Genomic DNA, 12473 nt, shown 5'->3' with positions numbered 1-12473 from the left:
AACTTTCGCATGGTAGCTCAGCATTTCGCACTGCTGCCTCACAGTGCCAGGAATTCAATTCCATTCTTGGGCGACTGTCTGTGTGAATTTTGAACATTTCTCCTGTGTATGGGTTTCTTCCGGGTGCTCTAGTTTCCTCCCAAAGTCCAAAGGTGTGCAGGTTAGGTGGATTGGCCATGTTAAATTGCCCATGGTGTCCAAGGATGTGCAGGTGAGGTGAGTTAGCCATGGGAAATGTGGGGCTACAGGAATAGGATAGGGGGGTGAATCTGAGTGGGATGCTCTTCAGATAGTCATAGTGGACTCAGTGGGTTGAATGGCATGTTTCCACACTGTAGGAATGTGATGATTTATCTTGAAGTGAACAGTTGATAGAAGTTTGTTTGATAAGTAAAGAAAACAAGGTTATAATTCAGTGCAGTTTTCTAAAAGAAGCTTAATTTTTGGGATGATTAACTTCATTTATAATGTAATTGCTTTCTGTATGAAGGGGTCAGTTAGCTTAGTTGGTTAGATGGCTAGTTTGCAATACAGAGTTATGCCAACGGTGCAGTTCAGTTCCCAGATCAGCTGAGGTTACTGTGAAAATCCTGCCTTCTTAGCCTCCCCTGAGGTGTGTTGACCTTCAAGTTAAACCACTGCTAGCTGTCTGTCTTTACTGAGAGTACAGCCCTATGGCTCTCTAGGATTTTGGCTACTTTACCCTTACCCCCTGCAAGAGTGTGACACAACTGTGTTAAAACTGATGGATGGACAGCTTCCCTCAGAAGAAATTTGCCAACCAGGGCAGGCTAGAAACTGGCTCACTGTTTTGTGGGCTCACAGGATATTGATAGGACTTAAATCCCACAGTTGGAGAATATACAAGCCTATGGAGCTGCCAACTAATGTGATTGAGCAGTGGTTTCAGCAGCACCAAAGATCCATCATGCGCTCTGTTGGGACTGCATACAGACCCATGAAGGAGGGCCATGGACTCCAGGTGCAGGTTCATTGGGGGAATTCAGGAATTGGGCAAATGTTGTATGGCTTTCTCTCAATGGACAAGGGGCACCCTTCAATTTAACGCTCACCTACCCTTTCTTCCTGCCTTTATGATAGGGATGAGCTTGGAAATGGGTAGGAAGGTAGTGGGTTGGGCACTGAACCTTATATTATATGACTCCATCCTGAAAATATTGGGCAGAGCCGTATAATATCCAGTCTACATCTGCTTCTGTTCATTGCACATCAATCACTTGGTCATAATGCTAGGGGAGTGATGCCTATGTTTGCAGGTAATACTAAAACAAAAGGCAATGTAACTAATTCTTAGGCCCAAATAAAATACATTGGAATACTGATGAGATGATAGATCTTTGGGAAACCATGACATCTATAATTAACTACCAATAAATAAGTGACATACTTTGTTATATTGTTTAAAAAGAAAGCAAGTAACAATTATGCTGTGGTGAAAAACTTAATGATGTGGAGGAACAGAAGGATTTTGAGGGGTCAAGTTCATAAGAATTTTTTAAACTCAACTTTGGGTACTGCTGATGCAGGAGATAAACACCAATACATTCACTAAGTTTAAAAAGTCGATCTGTGTGCTGTAACTTCTATATAAATCCATTTTTCCAAGGGTTGTAAAGAATAACATTGCAAATTACAGTGGAGCTGAAAACTTGCTAAAGTATTGTTACCTGTTTGTTCACATCCGTTTATAAAGGTCCTTATAATTTAGTAGCTTTAAGGTTATTCTTTTACCACTGTTCATTCTTATTGTACCTTTTGCTTCTCCCTTTGGTTTGCTGGGTCTTGCAGCTTTAGAGAATGAAGTTTACCGGAATCCAAAACCCCCTCTGATTGACCGGTCAATCATTGACCTCACTGCAGACAGAATTGCACCACATGATGTTTATGCAGATGTTGGTTTACTTGGCAGTCGAGCAGCACCTGAAGATCGTCTCTTTTATCCAATGTCTGCAACATGTGCAAATTACAGCAAGTTAACTGAAAAAACGTGTTCTTCACCAGATTCAGACCAGGATTTTGTAGCCGGAGCCAAGGCTCGAATAAGGGAGTTAGAGAAAGAGTCTGAGAACCTAGAGGAAGCCTACAGAAACTACCAAAATAGAATTATTCGAACCGCCATTCAAAAAAGTTCAGAAGCTCAAGGTTTTTCTCCAGTGTCAGTTAACAATATTCTCAATAGAATTCCATCCAGTCATCAGCACAGAGTAACATTTGCAGAAAATGCCTTTACTTCTCAACAGCTACAGTTTACTACAAGAGGACAAATACATGAAGAAAATCGCCAACACATAACTAAAATTGAAGATCACCAAACTCCTACCATATCTCAGTTTACATCTCCAAGACACTGTTCTTCAACACCTGTCAAGCATAAACTTAAATATGATGAATCTAGCACAACTTCAGAAGGTATGATTTGTCATAATCTATAAATTAGAATGTGATCACGAGTGGGTAATATATACCAAGAAGCCTCGCTGGTAATTTTTGGATAAGTCTAAAGAATTGTGACGGAGTTATAAATATAATGTAAAGAATGAAAGTGGGAAAAATTGCTCCAAATGGATTAACTTAATCAACTAACTTCATTGAATATTCATACACCATGCTATTTATCATGGATGCATTAATGGCTAACTATTTTTAGATCTGTTGCACCAATAATGCTGTATTTATTGTCCTATTAACATTGCACTTGTGTAATGATAAATGTCAGGCCAGCTTTCTAAAACATACATCTCAACTCCTCTTCCTTCCTCTTGTTCACAAATTAGGTAAGCAGTTAATAGATCGTGGAGTGATGATAAAGAAGGCATTTGTGTAGTGAAGAGAATAACCAAATTGACAACAATTAAACTGATTTCACTTTGGTCCCATACAAATGAGTGAAGTGAGAAACCTTTTTGTTCTGTCAATTTGGAGTGGATTTTGAGTACTGAAAGGGCACCAAATCTAGCAGTCCATATTGTATGTGTGTCGATAAAATCATTCCTGTACTCAAGTCTATCAGAAGTCATTTATAAGATCATTATAAAACATTTGCGGATGTGACAATCCAAATCAACCTATCAAGGTTCACTCCTGCAGTATCCTCAGTCTTCCAATACTATGAAGTAATTTCATTTTACATGTCCAGAAATGTTTATCTTTGATACCCTGCTGAGAGATTGTTTGAAATATTTTTCAGTCTTTAAGTAAAGTACTTTGACCTAATATTTATTTCAAATCATCTTCTCACTCTGGTAGATTACAAGAGTGATTTTCTTTGATCCTATTTTCTTGGTGTATTTATAAATAGCAGCATTTGTGGCAATGTTACCACTAGATGGAGCAACATGCAATCATGTGAAATTATGATATTGCTTTCTGGTTGCATCTATAGCAAAGCACTCAAATTAATCGCCTCATTCCATGTTTGATATCCAAATAACTACAATACTTTCTGGTATAATACGGAATTGTTACGACATGGCAGTAAACACTTCTGCTAATTAAACCAAACACCGAGAAAAGCTCACCTCACCTCATAAACTGTTAAGAGTATGAGTGTTGGAGAACTCCCAAATTCCACTATTTAAAGAAAAAAAAATCAATCTATTCTTTAACTCTAAAAGTGAACATTAAACAACAACTATCTACAACTCTAAGCCTCCTTTCTCCTAACTGCTTGTTATCTGCCTCCAACTCTATAACAATATACTGTTCCAGTAACTGTCCTTATTTAAAAAAAATACATCAACTTAATTTCAAAACCAGACAGTGGTTGTCGTCTCCAGTGTCTGACCTCAGGCTGTAGAGCTCCCTGTGTTGTCTTTTGCTGTAAAGATGTTTCATAGGAAAAAGCTACTTTTGATAGAACGTGTTTTGCTTGCAGTTACTCTGTCGATGATAGTTGGTCTCTGTCTCTCTCCTAACTTTCAAAATGTCTGCTTCTTTATACCCCTAAAATCAGGTCATCTCATTGTTTTTGCCTACTTCAAATCAATAAATTCAAACTCGATTGAAAGGGTTCAAGAAAAGATTTAGAAGGATGTTGCCAGGGTTGGAGGATTTAAGCTATTGGGAGAGGCTGAACAGGCTGGGGCTGTTTTCCCTGACGTGTCGGAGGCTGAGGGGTGATCTATAGAAGTTTACAAAATTATGAGGGGCGTGGATAGGTTAAATAGGCAAAGTCTTTTCCCTTCTGGTCGGGGAGTCCAGAACTAGAGGGCAACATTTAAGAGGCATTTGGATGGGTATATGAATAGGAAGGGTTTGGAGAGGATATGGGCCAGGTGCTGGCAGGTGTGACTAGGTTAGGTTGGGATATCTGGTTGGCATGGACGGGTTGGACGGAAGGGTCTGTTTCCATGCTGTACATCTCTATGACTCTACGATTGGGTTTCAGCATCCTGGGACATAATTTGAATGGTTGTCAAAAAAGCAACCAAAACTCAGGTATTTGTTTCACAACCAAATGTTACATATTTTCAATTTGCTAGTACATTTGGAGACTGCTAGTCAGCCACATGATAGGTGCCTGCATGCTCTCATTACAAAACAGCTTTCACTCTCTTTCGAAGGTTCAGTACATGCCTTCAACTTCATAACAGAATCCAGTCAGCAGAATTGGACCTGATCAGATCTTAAAGAGAGGGTTTGTCTAGTATCAGTGGGTATTTACTGTAACGTGGTGACTGAGGTGGCAGTGGGGGAGCACTTTTGGAGCCAGTGTGTCATCCCATTTCCCCCCTCAGTCAAAGCAAAATGATCAGAGATACAGTATAGTTCTACCACCTTCTTCTTTATTCCGGGTCCTGGAGGGAGAGAGAACGATCGCCCATGTACACAGGGACACGAGTTTTCCGTCTTCTCTCTTGAACAGCAGTTTCTTTTTTTTTGTAGATATTTTTATTGAAATTTAACATTTTTGCAAATTTACAAAAATAAACAAAACTCTCAAATACAAACATTGATGTACAATTAAATCATATATACAATAGTCATAATTTAACAAAGAAAAGAGAAAGAAAGAAAACAAAAAAAGAAAAAAAAAGAAACGAAAAAAGAAAGAAAAAAAAAACTCAACTTTCTACTAATCTAACTTATAACTAACCAGAGTGTATACCTAAGTCTCTTACATGCTCGGAATGTATAAACATCAAATATAATAAAACCCGTATTCGCGCAGGATTCCTCTCCCAAGGGGCCCCGGAGCAGCCCGGTCTGAAATCTTCACTAAATAAAAGCCCTTGTTAGGATAGCCGAAATATCTGCATTTATATAATTCAAAAAGGGCTGCCATATTTTATAAAATAATTCAGTCTTTCGGTGCACCATATTTGTGAGGAAGTCAAGGGGGATATATTCCATAATTAATCTGTGCCAATTTGAAAGTCCAGGGGGGCCCTCAGCCACCCAGTTCACCAAAATATTTTTCCTTGCACAGAAAGAGAGAATAGAAAATAGTCTCTTCCCATGCATATCCAGAGATGAGAGGTTCGAAAAGCCCAAAAGGAGAGATACAGGGTCCACCCTAATTTCCGTTCCTAAAATTTCTGTCAGGGTATTTGCCACTTTAGTCCAGTATCTGCGGATTTTCTGACAAGTCCACAGACAATGTACAAGAGTACCCACCTCTATTTTGCATTTGGGACACATTGGAGATGCTCCTGCCTTAAATTTTGCCAGTCGAGCCGGAGCTATATGGGCCCTATGAAGTATCTTTAGTTGGATAGCCTGAGTTCTGTTACAGATAGCAATTCTTCTAGCATTTTCCCAAATGTCATTCCACATATCCTCAGAGATTTCTAGCCCCAAGTCCTGCTCCCATGTTTTAAGCAGGTCATCCATGTCTCCTGAGACTCCTTCATGTAGCAAATGGTATATAGTACTAACGGAGGATGCCCCCGGTGGTCGTAAGACATTACGTTCTCTGTCTGATTTATAAAGACTATCTATTAATGTAGTCTTCCTCTGTATATAATCTCGAACTTGGAAGTATCGAAAGAGATCCCCATTAGGTATTCCGAATTTCAGACGCAGCTGCTCAAAGGACATCAGGATCCCATCTTTAAATAGGTCCCCTAAGCATGAGATGCCCCTGGATCTCCAGAGTTTAAAGGTGGCATCTGTAATCCCCGGTTGGAATCCCCATGCGCCTACTATTGGTGCATGGGGGGATGTTTTATGTGAGTTACCCTCATTTTGCCGCATTATATTCCAGGCCTTAATTGTGTTTAATATTATGGGATTTTTACAGTGGTCTGTAATGATTTTCCTCTTATCTGAAAATAAAAGGTTAATAAGTGGGTATTTTACTTGGGAGGCTTCGATATCCAGCCAAATTGATTGTGGATCAGATGAAACCCAATCAGCTATGTAACTTAGTAGGGAGCTTAACTGATATTTCCTAAAGTCTGGGAAGTCCAGTCCTCCCCTTGCCTGTGGAAGCTGTAGCTTCTTCAGCTTAATAAGGGGCCATCTATGGTTCCAAATAAAGGAGCCCAACCAGCCATATAATTTACGTAGGGCTAGCCTTGGCAGCATCAGCGGGAGCATTCTCATAGGATATAAGAGACGGGGCAGAACATTCATTTTAATTAATGCTATTCTCCCTAGCCAGGAAATCGGAAGGTCTCTCCATCGCTGGAGGTCCTGCCTTATCCTTTCCATTAATTGTACAAAATTAGCCCTATACAGCTGATCAAATACTGGCGTGATAAAAATACCTAAATATAAGAAGCCCTCCAGGGACCAACGGAAGGGAAAAGGGGATCCGTCCATTAAGTGGGGTATCATAGCCAGACCACCCATTGGCATGGCTTCCGATTTTGAAAAATTAATTTTATAGCCTGAGAATGCACTAAATGTATTAATAACTTGAATTAGACGAGGCACTGACATTAAAGGATTACTGAGGAATAAGAGAATGTCATCTGCATAGAGGGTAATTTTGTGTTTACCTGTACCAATCCTCGGGGCCATTATATTAGGATCAGTCCGGATGGCTTCTGCTAATGGTTCGATTATCAGTGTAAACAACAATGGTGAGAGAGGACATCCTTGACGGCAGCCCCTACCCACACTGAAGCCATCCGATCTTAACCCATTAGTAATAACAGCTGCTTTGGGGTCATTATACAATGTTGAAACCCATTTGGTAAACACCTGTCCAACGCCAAACCTTTCCAATGTGTAAAATAAATATGACCATTCAACCCTATCAAATGCCTTTTCCGCATCCAATGAAATTACTACTCCTGGTATCTTTCCCTGATGACAGGCTTGGATCATATTCAAGACCCTTCTGATATTATTGGATGATCTGCGGCCCTTACTAAATCCCGTCTGGTCCTCCTTTATAATATATGGCAGTACCCTTTCTAGTCTTAGTGCTAACATTTTTGAGAGAATTTTAAAGTCTACATTTAGTAAGGATATTGGTCTGTAAGATGCACAATCTTCTGGGTCTTTTCCTTTTTTGAGGATAAGAGAAATATTTGCTTCTTTCAGCGTGGGCGGGAGACAGACCTGACTATGCGCAAAATTATACATATCCATAAGTGGGTCAACCAATATTCCTGTAAATTCTTTATAGAATTCAGCTTGAAAACCATCCGGGCCTGGTGCTTTTCCGCTCTGAAGTTGCCTAATTGCCTCAAGTATTTCTTGGACTGTTAAAGGGGTATTTAGGGCCGACACCTGTTCCGGAGTCAGGCCCGGGAAGGTCAAATTTTTAAAAAATGACTGCATCCTCCTAATCCTATCTTCGCAATCCTGCGATCTATATAGTTCAGAATAAAATTCTTTAAAGGTCGCATTGATCTTTTTATGATCATGAGTCAGGGTACCTGTACTTTCCTTGATGGTCGGAATAGTTTGAGGGGCTTTCTTTTTCTTTGCAAGAAATGCTAAGTATCTACCCGGTTTGTCGCCATATTCATATAATCTTTGTTTCGCAAATAATATTTCCCTTTTAGCCGTTTGAGTAAGCGCGGTGTTTAAAGCTGTCCTAAAAGCTGTAATCCTCTGCAATTTTGTGATAGAAGGTCTATCAGCGTATGCTGTTTCGGCTGCTTTTAGGCGAGCTTCGAGCAGACGCTGTTGCTCTCCCTTCATTTTCCTCTGGGTCGTTGAATAGGAGATGATCAAACCTCGTGCATAAGCTTTGATGGTCTCCCACATCATTGACGGATTGCTAGCTGTACCAGTATTAATTTCTAAAAAAGTTTTAAGTTCTTGGGAGAAGTACTTTAAAAATTTGCTATCTTTTATCAGGAAGGGGTCCATACGCCAATGCCGAGCAGATGTCCCATTGTTCTTTACCTTAGTTTCCATGTATACAGCGGCATGGTCAGAGATTGCTATAGTACCTATTTTACAGGTTGCTATAGAGTTTAGAAAAATCGATGGGGCAAAAAACATATCAATTCTTGTGTGACATTTATGTGGATTAGAGTAGAAAGAAAAATCTCTACCCTGTGGATGGAGACATCTCCATACATCTACCAATCCTAATTCTTTATTCAGGTCCGCCAGTTGTCTAGATCTGGGAGATACTCCAGCGGCACTCTTGGGAATCCTGTCTATTTCCGGATCCATAATACAATTAAAGTCTCCCCCTATAATTGTATGACGGGCACCAAAGGCCATCAGTTTTGAAAAAGCTTCCGTTATGAATTTAAAGGGGTGTGCCGGGGGGCAGTATACATTTAAGATCCCATATTCCTCTCCATTTATGAGGGCTTTAATCAAAATATATCGTCCAGACTCGTCTTTTATCTGATTTAGAATTTTCAAAGGGAAGTTCTTCCGGACAAGGATAACGACTCCCCTGCTTTTTGAATTAAAAGAGGAAAAAAAGGCCTGATCAAATCCGCCCTGTCGTAATTTTAAGTGTTCTTTATCCGACAGGTGTGTCTCCTGTAGGAGAGCTATATCAACTCTCTCCTTCTTAAGATTTGATAATATTTTCTTCCTTTTAACTGGCGAATTACTCCCCCTGACATTCCAGGTGCACCACTTAACCAACTGTTCAGCCATAATCATCTGGACAGATCCGAGACCCCTCGGGAGGGGAAACCCTATCTAGAACATCCCGAGCATGGAGCATACAAGATTTACAAAAGTAAAGATTCTCTGATACACTCAAAACAATATAACAAAAAACTCTTTCTAAGTATAAAAAATATAAAACATTCCGAATTGGAGATTTTCTCCCTTGTTCCCAGGGAGCGTCACTTCCTCTCCCACAGTCCATCTTACCCTCTTCCAACCAGTGCCCCACCCTTGACCCAGGTGTTCCTCAATAAAATGAGGAGAATTCAAATATAATATAAAGCTAGAGTTAACAGTGAACACCCCACCCCCACCCACACCCACATCTAAATATATTTGGGAATATTAATACCATATATAACTATAAGATTACAATCTCAACACGTAATACTTAAATATAATACCACAAAATAACAGGGGAAAGAAAAACAACCCCGCTCCTAAAAACAGAAGTAAAATAGAATAAGGTAACCACCTCCCCCCATCAACATTAACCAAACGCCCCAACATATATATATATATATATATATATATATACATACACACATAGGGGGAAAGATAAGAAAAGATGAAGGGATGTAAACCAAAATAATGGGAAAGGCAGACCAGCGTCCACAATCTCTTACAGCTTATTTAAGAGAGTCCAAGAATTCCTTAGCCTTCTCCGGTGATCCGAAGTTATATATGGATCCTTCGTGGCTAAGGCGTAGCGTTGCTGGATATCGTAAGGAGTACTGGATATTTAAGTCCCTTAAACGCTTCTTCGCCTCATCGAATGCCTTCCTCTTTCGGACCAAAGCTGGGGAGAAGTCCTGGAACAGCATGATCCTGGATCCTTTGTGGGTCATAGCTTGGGGATCTTTTCCCAGATTTCTTGAGGCTTCCAGGAGCATCTGCCTCTCCCTATAGCTCTGCAGCTGGAACAGGACCGGGCGTGGGCGCTGGGTTGAGCCGGGCCCACGTACTGTGACCCGGTAGGCCCATTCTACCCTTACCTGGCCTGATCCAGCCTGCAGATTTAAAAGTTGTGGCAGCCAATGCTCTAAGAATGCTGTCAGCTGGCCTCCCTCTTCCTGCTCGGGAAGGCCCAACAACCGAATATTTTTTCTACGACATCGATTTTCGAGGTCATCAATGTGGTTTTCTAGGTTCTGGACTTGATTCTCGAGAAAACGGATGTGGTCGGCTGTTGATTTTATCCCAGTCTCTGAGGCTGCGGCCTTCGACTCCACCTCTCTGACTCGGCACTCCAATTCCTGAATGTCTCTGCCCTGCTTCTGCAGCACGGCTGATAGTGCTTCTCTGCTCTGCCGAGACTCATCGATAAAAGCATCAATCTTCGCCTCCCACCTGGCAAACATCTCCTCAAAGCTCATCTTCATTGGTAAATCTCCTGAAGTAGCTGAAGACACCTTTGTTGCAGCTGAAGAGGGAGAGGGTGGGGGAGGGGTCCCTGCTTTCTTAGAGCCGCCTGTTCCCTTCCCTTTACTCATTTTCCAGCTAGTATTAGACTATTTAAATGTACTAATAGGTAACTATTTAAGGTTAACAACTATTATAAATGGTTTAGTGAGTGTGGTGGGGGTGGATAGCCCACTTTTCCCAAGTTTTGGGTAGAGCACTGTGGACTCAGTCTTGCTGGGTCGCCGCCATCTTGGATCCCCCGAACAGCAGTTTCTTAATGAATTATATAGTCATTTTACAGGGAGGATCATTCAGATAAGGCAACATACACATTGTTGAGGTGACAATTACAATCAGCAAGTGTCAATAGTAGAGATTAAGCCATCTGGAGTTACACAATGAATGTTCTTAATCTTAACTGGCTTCACATAATGAATACTTTTCACCTGTTAAATTGACCTTACATACTGAATGATTCCAATATGGTTAAATGGCTCTACATAATGAATGTTTTTCCACCTTGTTAAACCATTACCCTTGCCTCCAGCACCCCTTTTGTTAACTGCAAGTTCTTATCTGATCTGAGTCATGCTCAGCCGAACCTCTGGTTTCACAAATCTCAAAACTTAACTCTTTCTCTATCTGGTTATAGCCTGTAAACATTCTCAAGTGATCAAATTCTATTAAGTTTTTAAAATAATAACAGAAAAGGATAGACTGGATCTAAAAGTTCTAAATTTGGAGAAAGTGCAATTTTGACAGTATTGGGCAAGAATGTTCAAATATTGATTGGGGGCAGATGTTTGCAAGTCAAGGGGTAGCTGAAAAGAGAGAAGCCTACAAAAATGAGATAAGAGTCTAGAGACAGTATGTTCCTGTTAGGGTGAAGGTCAAGGCTTGTAGGTGTTGGGAATCCCAGATGACTAGAGAAATTAAGGTTTTAGTTAAGAATAAGAAGGAAACATATTGTCAGATATAGACAGCAGGGATTGAGTGAATCCCTAGAAGATTGTAAAGGCAGTAGGAGTATACTTAAGGATGGCAAAAAGGGGACATTGATTATTCAAATAAGGTTAAAGAGAATCCAAAGGGATTCTACAAATACATTAAGGACAAAAGAGTACCAAGGGAGAGAATGTCTGGAACTGCAGGAGATGGGAAGATATTAAACAATTTGTTGCATCAGTGTTTACTGTGGAGAAGAATATGGAAGATAGAGAACATGGAGAAATAAATAGCAATATCTTGAAATGTGTACATATGACAGAGGAGGTGGTGCTGGACGTTTTAAAAGGCATAAAAGTGGATAAATCCCGAGATCTGATTAGGTGTACCCGCGACCTCTTTGGGAAGCAATGGAAGTGATTGCTGGGCTCCTTGTTGAGATATTTCATTATCGATAGTCACAGGTGAGGTGCCAGAAGACTGAAGGTTGGCTAATATGGTGCCAGTATTTAAGAAAGGTGGTAAGGAAAAATCACAACTTTAGACTAGTGTATTTGACATCAGTGGCGGGGAATTTGTTGAAGGAAATCCTGAGGGATGGGATGTACATATATTTGGAAATGCAAGGACTGATTAAGGATTGTCAATATGGCTTTGTGTGTGGGAAATCATGTCTCACAAACTTGATTGAGTATTTTGAAGAAGTAACAAAGAGGATTGATGAGGGCAGAGCAGTAGATGTGATCTATATGGACTTCAGTAAGGCGTGCGACAAGGTGCCCCACGGGAAACTGATTAACAAGGTTAGATCTCACAGAATATAGGGAGAACTAGCCATATGGATACAGAACTGGCTCAAAGGTAGAAGACAGAGGGTGGTGGTGGTGGAGGGTTGTTTTTCAGACTGGAGGCCTGTGACCAATGGAGTGCCACAAGGATTGTGGGTCCTCTACTTTTTGTCATTTAGATAAATAATTTGGATGCGAGCATAAGAGGTACAGTTAGTAAGTTTGCAGATGACACCAAAATTGGAGGTGTACTGGACAGCAAAGAGGGTTACCTCA

General features: G+C 40.5%; 1 protein-coding gene across 3 annotated transcripts in view; it reads left to right on the top strand.

The window, feature by feature from the left end:
• Nucleotides 1–12473, top strand: part of ofd1 (OFD1 centriole and centriolar satellite protein) — a 103032-nt gene that overhangs the window by 57033 nt on the left and 33526 nt on the right. For all 3 annotated transcript variants that reach the window (XM_060833477.1, XM_060833476.1, XM_060833478.1), the window contains exon 16: nucleotides 1810–2430. In XM_060833477.1, the coding sequence (XP_060689460.1) occupies nucleotides 1810–2430 (621 nt within the window). The remainder of the gene's footprint in view (nucleotides 1–1809; nucleotides 2431–12473) is intronic.

The sequence above is a fragment of the Hemiscyllium ocellatum genome, chromosome 12 (genome assembly GCF_020745735.1).
Source record: "Hemiscyllium ocellatum isolate sHemOce1 chromosome 12, sHemOce1.pat.X.cur, whole genome shotgun sequence".
NCBI lineage: Eukaryota > Metazoa > Chordata > Chondrichthyes > Orectolobiformes > Hemiscylliidae > Hemiscyllium > Hemiscyllium ocellatum.
The sequence above is the reverse complement of the archived record's forward strand: the minus strand, read 5'-3'. Positions and strand labels throughout refer to the sequence as shown.